Here is a 16,974-nt window from a genome sequence, read left to right as displayed (position 1 = left end):
TCTTTAGCTCTCTTTTTCCAATAAACAAACCACACCACCTATTCCACTCCTGTGAATACCCATCTTATATACCAGTGCAGCTGCTTGCCTGTGACCCTCCCATTGCCCATGCTCATCCTTCAGAATGTACTCTGAAAGATCCCCAATAGGAGGTGTGGTGGGGAGGAGAGGCGGCAGCTAGTATTTCAAAGTACTTTTACAAGAAAACTTCCACATCAGTTTGCCCACACTGGACTCAATTCCCTTCCCCCTCCCCCTTCCTGGAAGAGTTTGAGTACCGCTCCTGTGCTTCAAATATACTGCTCCTCCTTTCAGAGCAGAGCACTTAGCCACATAGAAAAATCAGATGGCAAACTTAACTGGCCTTCTTTATTCAGTGGCTGTTTATTCACCCTCCATTATAGAGGGATTATGCAAGACCTCTTCTTAGAATATGCCTTTCACTCAGGCTCTGATCCTGCAAAAACTTAAGCATATGCTTAACTTGATTCACTGTGAGTAGCCTTTGCAAGATAAGCACTCAAGTGTCTCCACAGTGAGATCCATGCTACTGATATATCTCAGCCTCTCCCTCGGAAAACTAAGACTTGCAGAATGCTACTCCTATGCCAGCAGGCTGGGTCTTAAATTTAATTTGTCTTGATGTCTCTACAACTTCCTCTGTAGTATACTTGGTATCTGAGTCAGAATGTAGTGTATTTATCAAAGTATCTACCAGACAGCAGGAGTTAATGCCACTTCAGTTTAAATTGTGCATCATTGTTAATTTAAATGGGTACATTTTTCTGCTGTCAAACCTATAGAATTCCTAACATATTATAGGCACCAGTGACATCAGATCGTATTTGTACTGTATTTTTAAGTGGAGTAAATCACTTTCAAATGCCCAGGTGGAAAGGGGAAAAACTTGAAGAGGTATAAAGTCTTAACTTTATCAAATGCAAGGTAAATATCAAAAATTAATTACATTTAAATCTTCCTGCAGCAAATACCACTGTCTTTACAAAAAACATCCTGCAATGCTATTCCTGAAGTGCAGACCTCATTTTCTTTTACTAGTAGCTTGCAAAATCAAAGATCATCAGAAACACAGCCTTCTCATAAAATACTACAGTGGCCTCAGCTTTTGCACCGTAGTCCACTTAAACTACCTGAACAAAGCATGCTGTCGCCTTCTTCAGGTAAAATCTTTACACCAGAAAATGAAATGGCTATTATTGACATGAGACTGTCATTCTAGCAGGAGAAGAAAATTGGTATTTGTCTTGTCTAGAATTCCTGTTTTGTGTTTTTGGAATTTGCTGGGAGGTGGGATGGGGGAAGTGTTAGGTTAGAGACCCTGCAATAGTTTACATGTGTAGTGTTGAGCACCCTTTGTTCTGTCATGGGGGGTCAGGCAACACTTAGCAGAATCCTGGTTGCTGAAATGCAGTCTACGAACATTTCAGATACTGTGGTTTTAGAAAGTGTCATTTTACTACTCTCAAATAGCAAACTAGAAAAGAGCAATGGGACTATAAAAAGTGACTCAAGATTGGGCTAAAAGGACATAATGCTGCATTGGTAAAGCTGGGTTGAAAGGAAAGAATATTAAATATCTCTTACCTTAAAGCTATCTTGCAAATATTTAACGACATCCCCCCCAAAAAATCTGAAAGTTTATTATCCTTCCTCAGCTCTGGTATAAAACTGAATGAGCCTGCTAGCTGATTAACCAGCTAGGAAGCTAACTAAAAATAGATGACTGTCCCAAAAAGTATCTAGCTGGAATGTACATTTGGCTATTCTGTGTCTTAAAATATTGTTGAGCTAATTTTGAGTATAGGTTACAGATTTGTTGACTCTGTATATTACAGGAAGTTGCACATTTAATTTCCCTTTTTCCCCCCTTCCACTCAGGTATAATCACAGTTATATCTCCACTGCACTCCACACCAGTACAGCAAAGGCCTCAAAATATTCCAAAGACATGCCAGCCTTCTATCAGCCAGCCTACTCACATTGCCACAGAGGTGAATTGTCATTATTTATGCTAATTTATCTCCAAATAGATTTCTCAAGTATCTTCATATAACTAACCTTCTGTCCTTCAAAATAAGTAGACCTAGTATCGCAACACTTCAGGCTTGTATTCATACAACACTGAAGCAAGGTTTTCTGTTTTCTGGAAATGTTGGTTGAGCTTGATTAGCATTTCAGTGGTTCCGTATGGGTCTAATCTAATTCCCATAATCAAATAGTGACTTAATTGCCTTTAATAGGAGTTGGATTGCGCTTTCTATGCCAAAATATGAAAGGAAAAGCTTTGCAGCTGACGGAATCACTAGCTTAACTGTCTTTCTTTAATACATATCCTCTAACATAGTTGCTGAAAGTATAAAACTGCCAGGATCACTTTGACTTTCAGAAGGTAAAGATTACCCTGTAATATAATCATAGCATCTTCATTAGTTCTTCTTTTTGCTTCCTTCTCTGGAAATATCATACTAAACTCTTGTCAGCTGTATGGTACAGTAAAGATGGTATGAAGTGAGGCCTGGCTTTTTTCCCCCTCTCCCCACATGATTTTATCTTTTGATTAAAAGATAACTATGGAGAATTCCTTCAGCAGTTTCTTTGAGGGAGGAATGATTTAATTAATAAACTCTGAATTTGGCTAATCCACCCTTGAGGAGTCTCCAGATGGGGGCCCTCAACTGTCATGCTGAATTCTATAGTTCCCTTGGAGTTGGACTTGATGTCACAGCTTAACCTCTCCCAACTTGTCTAGAAAGATAGTTAGACAAACATGCTTCCAAACAGGTCTAGATGCAGTTGATTCACCCAAACTTTCAAAAGCTTTTACTTTCTGAAGTTTCTCCAGTGCGAAGACTTAAAATGCACCTCTTCCGTGCTACGGAATGTAGTTGTAGCCATGTCAGTCCCTGCATATTAGAGACACAAAGTGGGTGAGGTAATATCTTTTATTGGACCCACTTCTGTTGGTGAGCGAGACAACATGCCACAGAGAGCGTTTCTTCAGGTCTGGGAAAGGAACTCCCAGCATCACAGCTAAATATATTGTCCCTCTTCTGTGCTGCCATTTTGTTCTTGGACTCTCCAGCCCAGAGTCTCCATTGCACAAAGAGAGGCTCTCTTCCTCTTCTGCACCGAGCCTGGTGGAGGGCCAGTAACACCTTCTCTGACTCTCATGTAAGGTGATCAGATGTTCCGATTTTATAGGGACAGTCCTGATTTTTTGGGTCTTTTTCTTATATAGGCTCCTATTACCCCCCGCCTCCATCCTGATTTTTCACACTTGCTGTCTGATAACCCTACTCTCATGGTGCATTTGTGAAAGCCCCAGCCCAGCATTGGGGCTGCTTTATCTTATGCCAGTTTATGACCTCTAGAGGAACATACTCAGCTATAAATGAAGGTGTGCTCCACCCTGCCCCTTACTCTGGGGTGGGGTAGCAGTTTTAGGAGCCAGTAAAACACTTTGCACAAGCTGATCTCCCCTGTGCTGGGGGAATTCTTAGCTGGCCAGCTAGGGCTTGATCTGCCACTTAGCACCACTCAGGTGGTGCTAACTTCCTGGAACAGGAGGAGGGAATCTGGGCCACAGTCATATTGCCCCTCACTTGATTTCTTTCAGCAGTACTTGCTACTAAGTAAAGTGCCTGCTTATGTAGAATTTAGTTTAGTTGACCACAGTATGGATCAAATCTACTTCCTCCTTGCAGGTCCAGCCTGTATAGACTGAAATAACCCACTGTTGCAATTCCCTTTTTCTGTTAAATAAATACTATGTATAGAACATTGCACAGATTAACTGATCAGAGTACATTTTGAACTCTCTCTTAATTCTCTCATAGGCATCCAATTCATCTTCCCAGGATATTCCAATGAGTGATGGCAAAGAATCTGGAAAATTAAATATTCTTCGAAACAATGTTTCTGGGGGAGTTGCTGGCTCAAAATCCATAAATCAAGAACAAAGTATGTATGGTCTTATTAGAAATGTAACTGAGATCAGGAGCGTACATCTGAAATAAATGTATATGTGAACTTTCAGATTATATTGGTCAAAATAAAGTAATACTAAATGTAATATTTGTTCACTAATTAATATCTAAATAGTACTGCATGCAAACATTACTGTGACTATTTTTCCTGGTCCACTTTGTTGTTGTTTGTTGATTCACTTAATTTACATAAAGCTAAGTAAAAATGGATGTCCAGTTCTCATTCTGGTTGTATCTGATACCAAGACTATATAAAGCTAGTGACTTTAAATTTGAAAAGGCTTAACTTTCCCTGCAGTTTAGTAGTGGGGACAAATAGCTTAATTTAGAGAGCTTAGAATAGTTAGATAAAATTTCACCCCATTGATGCCCTGTTACATAATAGTAAAAGTTTTTGCTGAACTTTAAAAGGATTCTCTACTGACACTCCCTGAAATGTCTCCAGGTGGCTTATTCTTTATTATCTGGCTTTTGTGGGTAGCAGAGATCTGTCAAAATAAACAGATGCCAAAGAATTTTCCCTACTGTAGAAACAAACTGATAAAATACTGCTTCAGTCTTGCATCACTATTGAAAGAGCTGGGGTTACAGGTATCTGTGTGTCCACTGCAGCATTTCATTTCCTTCTAAAGTTCTGCAATGCAGTCATGATTAGGGAATTCTGCTGAAAAAGATGATCTGATGGCTTCATATTTCCTGGGCAATTAAAAGTAGCCCATAAACCACTGAGCAATTAGTACAGTAGGGTTGAAGGAGGATCCTGATAAAGAGTCTGGGAATAACCTGTCCCTAGAACATAAAGTTTTTACTCACTTCAGACTTTCAAATAGGGATTGAGCTTTAGATCAGTCATTTCTGCAGGGGATAGCTTAACAGTTCTCAAACTGAGTCCTCACTGCAATAGTAGCTTGAGCTTCAGCACCCCTGGAGCTCCAGCCCACCTCCCTTGATGAGCTAGCTACTTCAAACTCAAAGCCCTAGTTACCCTAGGCTAGAGATTTTTGTGTAAACAAGAGCTGAATTAGGGTATCACTTGAGTTGTGCCCCAAACTAACAATGCAGTGAAGACACACTTCTCCTCCTCCATCCTGTCCCCATTAATTTGAACATAAATAAAACAATTTTCAAACAAAACTTTGTGGAAACTAAAAGCATACTTATTTCCAAACAATTAGCAGTGAAGATTGTCAATGAATAGTGTTAGAAATGTAGGATTAACTAACAAACTTAATTATACCAAAACAATGCTTTCACATTGCAGTCTTAACCCTGCCCTTCTGTACTGCAACACTTATTTAGTACCAATAATGTACTTTATGTAGGCTAAAAAGTGCCTACCACTTTACAGCACCTGGTATCAGTTTTACATGAGTTATAATTCAGTGCACAGTCCTCAATGACCATGTGTGCATGCCTTTTTGCTTTTGAATTATTACCCACATACTTTTCAACTGTAAACTTCAAGGCAAGGACCTTGCTTTAATGTGTTTCAAAATGACAGGTACACCTATAGCAATCTATAAATATTATTGGAAAACATTGGTCTTCCATTCCTGTTCCCATCTTTTCTTTGTCTGAATGGTTTGCTCTTCCTTTTTCCTTTCAATCTTTTCCTTCCTCATTGCCTATCTTCCTGATATCCCTACTTCTCTATCCCTCTTAGTTCTGTCCTCTTCAATCTTTTCCTTCAATCCTTCACTACCTTTTCACTCACCACTCCTATAGTTTTCACTTGGCAAGTGGAGGGGGCTGTGGGATGGTTCCCCTCATCATCACTGTCGAGATCACCGGAGTTGAGATGCTCTATTCCTGACCCTAACAAGCGGGCAATAAAGCTAGAGTTCTTGTACATAAAGAAGGCTGCTGCAGGAAGAATCTCAAGATTGGGAGGGTAAGAGAAGGTTTTTGCCCCGGGGCGTATTACGAGTTGCTTAGTTTTTGAGTCACAGGGGTGCAAGCACTAGTTTGCTTATGTGTTGTAATTTTTGTTTGTTTGTTTTTTAAAAAATAAATGAGATGAATGAGCAGAGTTCTGCTCATTGCTCATTCATCAGCACCAGACCTGCTGTTGCAGGAGTAACCAGCATGGGAGCTATTTCCCAGTCACCCAACCTGAGCTTCCTACTAAGATTATTACATTTATTTTCCATTATTAAAACTCGGGGGGGGAAATGTTTTCCTTGAATAATAAAAGGAACTTAAACTTTGCTCAGTGGTTTGAGCATTGGCCTGCTAAACCCAGGGTTGTGAGTTCAATCCTTGAGGGGACCACTTAGGGATCTGGGGCAAAATCAGTACTTGGCCCTGCTAGTGAAGGCAGGGGGTTGGGCTTGATGACCTTTCAAGGTCCCTTCCAGTTCTAGGAGATAAGATATCTCCATTTGCTCCACAAGCTTGTGTGCTGCTTAATCCTCAGATGAAAGATGCTATATAAGTGCTAAGAACTACTATGTGCATCTTTACTGACATAATTTGACCTAAAATTTGCTTAAAAGAATCGCATGCTTGTCTGAACCACTTGTCAAGAGATCTTGCAGAAAAGCAAATCTAATTAGACATTCTTGTATGGTCAGCTATTCCCTAAAAATACTCAAAATAGCTTTCCTGAGCTCCAGGACTCAGTATTAGCACCACCCTTGTTCTTGCCAACTTGGCTGTCCTGTACTAAGTCCTAGTGGAGCTGGCTCACCACAGAAGCACCCCACGCCACTGTGAGCTCAAAGTACTGGCTCCTAAATGCACTCACAGCCTGGGCCTCATGAAGCTCATTAGTAATGAGATTCAGGCCAAGGCAGGAAATGCCAGGTGGGAGCCAGCAGCTCAATTTGCAGTCCCTGACTGCAGGCAGGCAGCTTTGTTACAAGGCCTGAGTTTCACCATCTTGCATTCATGCTCTTGAAGTGGAGATGAAGATGGATTCTTGGAACCTAGTAAGGACACTACCAGGTTTCTGAAAGACTGCCATGAAGCCCTCTGTGTCTGCTTTGAGAAAATCCTCTCCTGCCCAAGAGTAAATGCTCCTTGTGCATGAACTGATGGTCTTCACAGCAGAGCCTCTTGTGCTGAAGATCATGCTCCAGGCTTCCCATCACCTTGACAATTCCAGATGCTTGTGTGGGGGCAAGGTGAAAAGCAGGGTGATGAAGGACATAATTAGATTCAGGAGAACTGGAGGTTCACTTCAAAGCCAAGTATATCTCCATGTTGGAGAAGCATGAAGATAGTGACCTTTCTCCAGGTCTCATAGAAGCTGTCTAGATAGGTTTGAGTTCAGATAGGTCCAGAAACTTACAAGGGTCATCGGTGAGACATACCGAGGCTCAGACCTCCATCAACAGGGCTGCCTTGACTTGGTATCCTATTTTATTTGGCTAGCCAAAACTCTTGCTCATTTTAAGTTGAGTAGTATGCTCATTTTCTGACTTTAATTAAAAAAAAAAAAAAAAAAGACAACTTGGGATGTTTGCTTCTTGTAAAGGTTGCTTTTGGAAAATTGCATTTGGAGACCACAGTTTAAATTTTCACAGAAGGCACTTTAATGTCTTAATGTTTTCTACATGTTTGTGAGCCCGGGATGCTTATGTAACTGCTTACATAATATTTTATCCTGTAGCTATCAAATCTGTTAAACATTTGGTAAGAATAATTCTACATAGAATTACTGAACCCTAGTTTAGTTACCCGGAGTAGATGGTAGTGAGTTTTATTACAAAAAGGTGCAAGAGTATTAAACCAATGTTTTTTGTGCTATATCAATGTCTAAAGCAGTTCTTTTGTGGAAAAACAAAGCTTTAGCTTCCATCCCCAAAGCACTTAACAATCTAGATATAGAAATCCCTTCTGAGCACTAAAAAGCAGTGATTTCCAGGGTAAAAGCAGCATAAGGCTTCTGTTACTGTGTGGTAATTCTGCCTATTGATTCAGCATGTTTTACCTGAAATAATGGGAGACTTAGTCATCTGCAATTCCACATACTTGTAAAGGTATTTCTAATATTACTCTAAGTGCACAATTCAAAAAAATGTTTTTGGCAAAAACACATGATATTTTGAGGGTTTTTTTCTTTTGCAGTACATATAGTAGAGAGAAATTTTCATTTATATGTGTTGAAATGAATGCTACTGAAATGGAATTTATAGTTTGCCTTTCAGAATGAATTATCTATCAGTGTAACAAATAAGATAATTACTCAGAGCACATACCTTATTTCTTAAACATTCCGTACCCTGGAGCTACTGGAAGTGGAAATGGGTTTACATGACTAGAAGACCTTACTGACTGACCTACTTGTTTAAAAAGGTGGAAACTGGCAGGAGAAATGCTTTTATGCAGAATGTGAGGTTACTAAGTAACTGACTCCTCCCTCTCTAGGGGAGGCTGGGAACATCACAGAAGGGATAGTCAATCTCTGTTGGAGAGGGAGGGGAAAGGAGATGAGTAATGTAGAGGGGTTTTTTTCCCCCCTCCCAGTCTAGTAACTAGAAATAGAAAGCACTGCAGTTTCTAAGAAGGTTTTTTTGTCCTGCCTACATTAGCTTTCTACAGGGAAAGGAGGGGTTCTAGAGAGAGCCTTCACAAAATGAAGGGTAGAACAAAACCCACAAACCCTATTGAAACACTTAAATTTCTAACTCAAGAAAGTGAAAGCACTTTAGGCATCTCTTTCTGTCTTACTTGGGACTGATGAATTCAGGAGCTCCTCTGCCACAATAATAAAAGCAGAGACCAACTTGTAAAGGACTTTTTCAGTGGGCTTCCATTCCAGAAATAGAAGCATCTTCCAGATGATCAACACATGACTCATAAAGCTCATTCTATTGTTCCAACAGGTCATTCTGACAGCACTGATGATAAAAACACACTAGATCCTACATTTCAAATTCTTCCTAAAAAGGTAGGAATATTGTCTTTTTGGATGTCCCTCTTAAGACTCAAGGAAACAATTTTGCATATCTTATTTGAAGATCTTTAAAGTTTATTATAAAGCAGCAGCACCTTATCTCAGGATCTTCTCAAGTGACTTCTATGGCTTATGTGTTCATTGTCTCGCAGACCTTGGGAGCTATTGAAATCCATCTTCCAAAGACTCAAGCACATGTTTCTATTCCATGTCCTATTTTTTTCTATTGTTTTATGCTATTTTATGTCATGTTCTACTGTGACCAGATGCTTAACACAATTAATATTCACAACAAAGTGGAAGGATCTTAGGCCAGAATAGGGAAAGAACATATTTAGATAAGGTAGATGTATTCAAGTCAGCAGGGTCTGTGAAATTCACCCTAGAGTACTTAAGGAACTAGCCGAAGCAGTCTCCGAACTATTGCAATTATCTGAGAACTCATGGAGGACAGGGGAGGTCCCAGTGAACTGGAGAAGGACAAACCATACCTACCTTTGAAAAGGAGGACCTGGGGAATTATACACCAGTCATCCTAATTGCAATATCAAGAAAGATACTGAAACAAACAATTAAACAATTTATTCAAACCTAGAGCATAACTGGGTGATGAGGAACTATCGACAAATTTCTGATAGTTCCTCAAGAATAAATCATGTCAAATCCATCTAATTTCCTTCTTTGGCAGGCTAACTGGCCTAGTGGGGTGGGGTAGGGGGGAAAGCAGTAGACATCTATCTGGACTCTAGTAAGACTGTTAACAGTCCCACCTGATGTTCTCATAAGCAATCTAAAGAAATATAGTCTAGATGAAATTACTATAAAGTGGGTGCACAACTGGTTGAAAGACTGCACTCAGAGTAGTTATCAATGGACTGCCTCAAAATGGAAGCATGTACAAGTGGTGGTCTGTCATGGGTCAGATACTAGTAAATATTTTCAGTAATGACTTGGACAATGGAAGCAAGTATGCTGTATAATATTGGCATTGGTGAGGCCTCAGCTGGAGTACTCTGGCCAGCTTTGGGCACCACACTTTAAGAAAGATGTGGACAAATTGGGGGGGAGGGAAGAGAGACAGACACATCAGAGGATAGCAACAAAAATAAGAAGTTTAGGAAACGTGAACTATGAAGAAAAATTAAAAGAATTGGACATATTTAGAGAAGAGAACGCTGAGGGGGGGGACATAGGTCTTCATATACATTGAGTTGTTATAAACAGGTTGGTGACCAATTTGTTCTCCATATCTACCAAGGGTAGGAGAAATAGTAATCAGTTTAGTTTATACCAAGGGAGATTTAAGTTGCAAATTAGGAAATAACTATAAGGGATAGTTTAAACACTGGAACACGTTACCTAGGGAGGTTATGGAATCACAGTGATTGGAGATTTCCAAGACAGCTTAGACAAATACCCTTCAAGGATGGTCTAGGTATACTTAACCCTGCCTCAATATGGGGGTGGGAGGTGGACTAGATGACCTCTTGAGGGCCATCCAGCCCTATATTTCTAGGATTTCACATCATAAAAAAGTTAACATATCAAAACAAAGGACTCAGAATTCAAAACTTGTGCACCTGTACTACGTTGTTAACTAATGTGGTTTGACTCTTTTCAGGGTGTGGGGTTTTTTTAATACTAGCATCCATCACCTCCATATTACACAATACCAGGTCATAGCAATACTTGAGCAAATGCCTCTAATAGTAGTGCTGGAGTTCAAACTTTCTTGTGGGACTAGGAAAGAATTTTTTACACCTCTACACCACAAAAAAAAGTTAAATAACTAAGTGATTATGATCCCACCACTATGCATGGGACCAGCTTGAGGATTTTGGGAGGGGTTAGCAAGAAGGTTCTTCTCAGTATTCCTGAACTGCACTGGCTTACTTTAGAAAATGGCAGGGAGAGGGGATCTTCCAGTTCCTGCCAACTTGCTGTTGCAGGAAAAGTTGATACTTGATAATATTTGCAGAAGTGCTAGTTTTAGTTGGCCTCATGGCCCCTAGACACTGTAGAGGTATGTTTAACCCTGGTAAATGTTTCTAGAATTCCTGTCAACACACTCAGCTCTTAAGTATTAACAAAGGGCTTGTCTATGTTACCGCTTATGTTGATGTAACTTGCCTCACTCAGGGGTGAGAAAAAGCCACCCCCAAGCGACATAAGTTGCATCTACTTAAAGCGGTGTCTATGCCGCATTATGTTGGTGGGAGATGTTCTCCCACTGACATGGCTTCCACCTATCGTTGAGGTGGAGAAATTATGTCAATGGGATAGTGCTCTCTTGTCAGCATAGCGCGTCTTCACCAGACACTCTACAGCAGCACAGCTGCATTAGTGCAGCTGTGCTGATGTAGCATGGTAGTGTAGAGTCTGTAGACTAGCCCTTAGTAAATTTCCATTGTTCCACCAGCTTATATTTTCTTCAATTATTAATATTTGGATTCAGATCCCAGGGCAGATATGTAATCAGTCAAACAAAATAATAGATTTTCATAAAAACTTCTCTAAAAGTACTGTTTATTAACCCAATATTGTGCATTGACTTTACAAAGGAAATCCCCCTACAGAGAACTAGGGTATCCCTCACAGATCTCCATGCATCCAACCATTTCCCCTTTTTTCATATATTTTTTTTTTTTAAATGCAGGCCTGATAGGAGCTTTCCTAGAACTGGGATGCAAGAGAAAATATTGGGCGGGGGGGGGCGGGGGGAAGAGTGTGTGTGTGTGTGTTTAAAAACAAAAAAAGGCAGTCCTGAATGCATCTCATTCTGGGTCTAGAAAATCTGGTGCATATGTCCTAATAGGGAGGATCTGGGGAAGATATTTAACAGATATGTCTATTGCTGGTAATCCATTTTTCTACAGAGTAGCATTATTTGAGAAAGCACACTTAGAATATCTACAACAAATTTTTTTGAAAGCTTATATCTAATAGAACATTCCTATTTGAAAACTGCACCTAAAAAGTTATGATGTGTTTGCATCTTATGAGTGAAAGTATGTCCAGTGAAAACCAAGTGTTTTGTGAGTATTGTAAGGACTAAGTGATTTGTTTACAAAAAATGCAGTTTAATACCACAAACTATTATGTGAATTACAAGTATCAGGGGGTAGTCATGTTAGTCTGTATCTACAAAAACAACAAGGAGTCTGGTGGCACCTTAAAGACTAACAGATTTATTTGGGCATAAGCTTTCGTGGGTAAAAACCTCACTTCTTTGGATGAATTTCAGGACATCAGAATTAAGAATGCAGACTCCTGGATAAATTTATGTAAAAAGATGGCACTTCCAGTTCCCATAAAGGCATCTCCAGAGAACTTCAAACAGTTCAGGAAAGCAGCACTAGAAAAGGAAGAAACAGAGCGAGCACAAGAGTTAAGGAGACAACTGGAACAAGCCAAGAGGAAAGGGAAAACCCCCTTTCCAGAAAAAGAGAGGTTTGTAATTCCTTATAACTGAGTGGGAAAATGACCCAATTTCGCATGTCCACTTTATTTGTATCAAGTGCCTGTCAACTGGGTTCTTGGATGGCTGTGTGGAATTTATTAAGTTAATTTCTATTTTTTTAAAAAATACTTAAACCAGTAAGGAATCAGTTTATTCATAAGTACCACATGACTCCTTTGAAATATGCTATGTTGGCTTGTCCATGAAAGTGTGACTCACCAGTCTGTTTGATAAGCCGATAATACAAATATTTAAGGATGTGTAATGAGCAACTGCACCAGTAGTCATAAAAGAATCAGTCATATGCAATTTAGGACTCCTCTACATTGGGAGATATTCTGGAATAGCTATTTCTGAGTAGCTCTGTGTGGATGAGTTCTGGAATAAGAGGATCCATACGTTGAATTAATCAAGACTGAGTTAATCAGTTTTAAATTCAAGATAGTGCAAAAATGCAATTTACTCCCCTGTAACAGAACCACCTGTGGCAGAGCTATAACAAAATTCTATTCCTAAAATGTGTAGGGGTAAGCCCTGCATCTCCATTGAATTTGCACCAGTGCACTGCATCCATTTTAACATGCAATCAGTGCACTGCCAAATCCATACAGCTGTCAGAGCTGACAGTGCTGTTGGCAAGCCTCCATAATTCATGGGCTGACAGCCTCTCTCCATTCCCTGCCATGCCCCTCAAAAATGCCTCTTCCCAGCTCTGCAAGTCCTCCAACGACAAGCCACTGACTGGATGAGACTGCTTTCTGCCCCACGCAATGCCCCTCACTTTCAATAGAAGAGAGGCATCAGTGGAATAAGTCATTGGGGCGGCTTGCCCTATTTTAGGCAGCAGGGGGTCACTTGATAGAAAAAACTCCTATCAGATTGGCCAGTCAAAGAGGAACAAGGCAGAAGCCATGAGTCTAGACAGGCTTCTGACATTTCCCTTACCTGACTCACACGTAAGAAAATCCCCATTTTATATTCTTTGTTTACAAAACTCATTTCATCTAAAAAAAATATACAATTCCCATATAGGTTTGTGGTGGGGAGTGTCAATGGTGCTTATTCCGTTGCTTCCCATTTAAAAACAAAAATATTGTCACGTAATGCTTATATTTTGGGAAAAGCTTTATATAATTAGTGAACATGTGCAATACATATTGTTGGACCACATTAAAGTATTGTGTACTAGGTAAGTGCTGATTAAGCTACTAACAGACACTTTTGTTCAGCTGACACGTGTTAAGGCTACAGAAATAATGCTGAGGAAACCAAAGAATCAGACATTTTTATTTTAAGGGCCCATGAAGGAGCAGAACTGGAATCCACTGGAATGAAAGCCGATGAAGAGCCACAAAAAGAGAGGCCAAACGGCGAACAGCAACCACCACCTGGGGTTCAACAAAATATCCAGAAAGGTTTTGTCAAAGACCGTAACCTGGCTAGAAAAATGGAGCAAGAGCGCAGGCGGAGAGAAGCTGTAAGTCATGGAACTTTTTTCAACTAATAACTTTGCTTTACTTACAGTTGAGCACAAAATAGGGTGGACTAGATCCTCAACTGGCATAAATCATTGTAGATTCACTTGAAGACAATGGAATTATGCTGATTTAAAATAGCTGAAGATCTGTCCCAGTAAGTAAAGTCTGAGGCTTAAGATTCTGTGCTACACCTCCAGGAGGTACAACACAGAAAGACAGAGTAATGGGGAAAAGGAGGTGCAAGGATCAACGGTGGAAAGGCACAAAAGTGACTTAAGCCAATTTTGGGCTGCTCCAGGGGCTGGTGATATACATCAGGGCTGCTTATAGGTTACTCTGCTGCCCACAGCAGCATGAAATCCTTATAGTATTGTGTGCTGTGGGGATTCTCTTCCAGCCCCCAGCTTGCCTACTTATCCCCAGGATTAATGAAAGGGGCCAGTGTGGGTAATACAAGGTGGAAAATTCTTCCCTAGCTGGTTAAGGGGCTTTTATGGTGTCATACAGGGCTCACTGCAAGTGGATGAATCTCTGCCTAGTGTTGTTTTGCATCCTAAAGTAAACTGACCGTAGTTGATCCAAGAACTCAAATTCCCTTTACCTCTGGGATACTCTTAAGGGAAAACTTCTAAGAGTAAATTATCATGGAACAATAAATGTGATTGATTAGGATATTTGTCAGTGCTAAATTGGCACCTCTGTCAGTCTCCTTTAGAACTTGGCCTCTGCTGGGTACAGAGGCTGAAAGACTTTCCCCTTGAAAAGGTCACTCAGAATACACTGAGTCACCCTGGAAGCCATGTAGAGAAGCTTATGCTGCTGCCTATGCAAAGTTCCTGTTCCAAAGAACGTCCTTCACAAACAGTTATCAACTCTAGCTGGCACTCTTCACAAGCACTCTTCACAAGCACTACATTAATTTACAATTTAAGTAATCTGTTTGCCAAGTTTCTTTCAAAACTGGAGCATGTATTTTCCTTGTATAATGTAAGTCTGATTGTCAGGATATATTACTTCTCCGTCTTTAACCCAATGATTTGGAAAAATCTCTCCCACGTAAGAAATGTAGCTTGGCTAAACCACAGCTGACTCCTCAATCTGCAAAATGCTTTTGTCTAACGTTGGCATTTCATCGATATTTTAGTAAAGTTTTGGGTAAGTTGGTGTAACCTAATCTTTTTCAGAAAGTGTAAATGTCATTACAATCACCTCTCTTTTAGAGCCTGCTCCAAAGCCCACTGAAGTTGATGGAAAGACCCCACCATAGACTACAATGGATTTTGGATCAGGCCCATGGCATCTGCAACTCTAGGCTCTCCAGAGTTTCCAGATTAGCTATTGTGAAATAGCTATTCCACCATAACCCAGAATAGTTTCCTGGGTAGACACTCTAATTCTGGAATAAGAGTGTCCTTTTCCAGTTCAGGTTAATCCAAAATGAATTAGTGTGTCCACAGGGTAAACTACTCTGGATTAGGTATTGCACTTTAAATTCATACCCTACCTTAATCTGAAACTTTCAAATGTTGACGGCCGTCAGACTCTTCAAGGACATATGCACAAAAGCAGACATAGTAACATCAATGATTGTGCAGCAGAATAATCCTACAAAAAACAAAACATTCCGTGTGTGTGTGTGTGTGTGTGTGTGTTCGTTCTACAGTGCTCATCAGATCAGAACATTAAGAGACAGCAAAATTTAAGGTTACAAAAATTCTGGTCTCTGAATATCTCACAGCAGAAGTCTTGTAAGTTGTTCATCTGTGCTCCTTTAGTATGTATGTTTTGGACTTAATGTTGGTATTACAGATCAAATTTAAAAAAGAAATTCCCTCTAGCCCTATTAGAGTAAGTAAATAAACATATTATCTTTCTCTCCCATCACCATTGGTTACAAAATGTCTTTTTAATCAGAAGTGCTTGCCTTTTCAATTCACATCCAACGATCAAATTCTTTAAAAGTCTTGCAACCTGATACCATGAAGTGATTGAAATCACAGCCACAGGCTGGCTTTTAAAAAAGAATGTTTTAGATACATACTGAAGTCCACCTGCAATGATGAGAAAAGGAAGTGGACATGTTACTTCATTTTTTTTTTTTTTTTTAATTTAAGTTCCTTTTAATGCAGTCTGGACAGCGCCCAGTGCTACCATTGTGGATGCCACTATAAACAAGCAATAGGTGTGCTGTCACTTTAGTAGTTTAGAAGAGATTTTTCTCACTTATTATGGTATTCCTTTTGTCTGTGATAACTCGGTTATGAAACCTGTTCATTCACTTTCCTGTAGATGACTGGTACCATTGACATGAACCTGCAGAGTGATATAATGGCAACTTTTGAAGAAACTCTTTAGTGGAATTTTGGACACTAGAAGAAGTTGCAACCTGGCCACAGTCCTTGAGTGACATTGTACTAAATGCAATGGTACAATAAACTTGATGCAAGTGGCTAAATACATGTGTGCTATTTATGTATCTCAACAGTATATTGATTAGACCACTTTGAAGAGCTGTAAACTGCTGTAGTATGTGTTTAATTTGCATAGCACTGTTAAATATTAAAATTATGCATTGACACATCACAGGGTATTTTTGTTGCTTGCATTTATAATCTGTCAAATTTACTTGTTGCTAGCTAGTTGAGCACGGTCATGTTTGATTGCATATACATGTTACTTCTTAAAGTACATTGTAGAGATTTTTTTGGAATATCTGTATCTCCCTGTTTTTGAATTTAGAACTTTTAAAAGCAATTATCTTTCAGAACCATTCCAGAAGCTTTTTTAAAATCTACTGCCCACAGCTGATTTCTTTTCTTGTTTTCACTGGCTGTTTCTGGTTATACACTGCATTTACATGTAGGGTTAAATAATATTTTGGAGAAGTTATCCAAACCATAATAACTTTGTCTCTTCAAAAGCGTTTTATTTTGATTAAATAGTGAAGATATCACTTTTTTTAATTAACACATAGATGTGCTATTTAATAAAAACTGGACTTGTAATAGTGACCGTCTATACGATCTGTGGAAATAATTTGTATTTAAAGAACTACAGTTGTGGAACTTTTGCATTTTCTGTACTTGACCTACACTTTCATTTGCCAGATTCTGTTCACTTAACATTTTT

General features: G+C 39.5%; 1 protein-coding gene across 1 annotated transcript in view; it reads left to right on the top strand.

Annotated features, from left to right (window-relative positions):
- The window catches only part of BRDT (bromodomain testis associated), a 46,125-nt gene extending 29,347 nt beyond the window's left edge, over nt 1-16,778 (top strand). Inside the window, exons 13-19 of the mRNA XM_054036423.1 lie at nt 986-1,181; nt 1,900-2,012; nt 3,858-3,981; nt 8,837-8,901; nt 12,152-12,357; nt 13,664-13,844; nt 16,135-16,778. Of these exons, the coding sequence (XP_053892398.1) occupies nt 986-1,181; nt 1,900-2,012; nt 3,858-3,981; nt 8,837-8,901; nt 12,152-12,357; nt 13,664-13,844; nt 16,135-16,200 (951 nt within the window). The 3' untranslated portion in view covers nt 16,201-16,778. The remainder of the gene's footprint in view (nt 1-985; nt 1,182-1,899; nt 2,013-3,857; nt 3,982-8,836; nt 8,902-12,151; nt 12,358-13,663; nt 13,845-16,134) is intronic.
- The last annotated feature ends 196 nt before the right edge of the window (nt 16,779-16,974 follow it).

Source organism: Malaclemys terrapin, chromosome 8, assembly GCF_027887155.1.
Source record: "Malaclemys terrapin pileata isolate rMalTer1 chromosome 8, rMalTer1.hap1, whole genome shotgun sequence".
NCBI classification, from domain to species: Eukaryota; Metazoa; Chordata; order Testudines; family Emydidae; genus Malaclemys; species Malaclemys terrapin.
The sequence above is the reverse complement of the archived record's forward strand: the minus strand, read 5'-3'. Positions and strand labels throughout refer to the sequence as shown.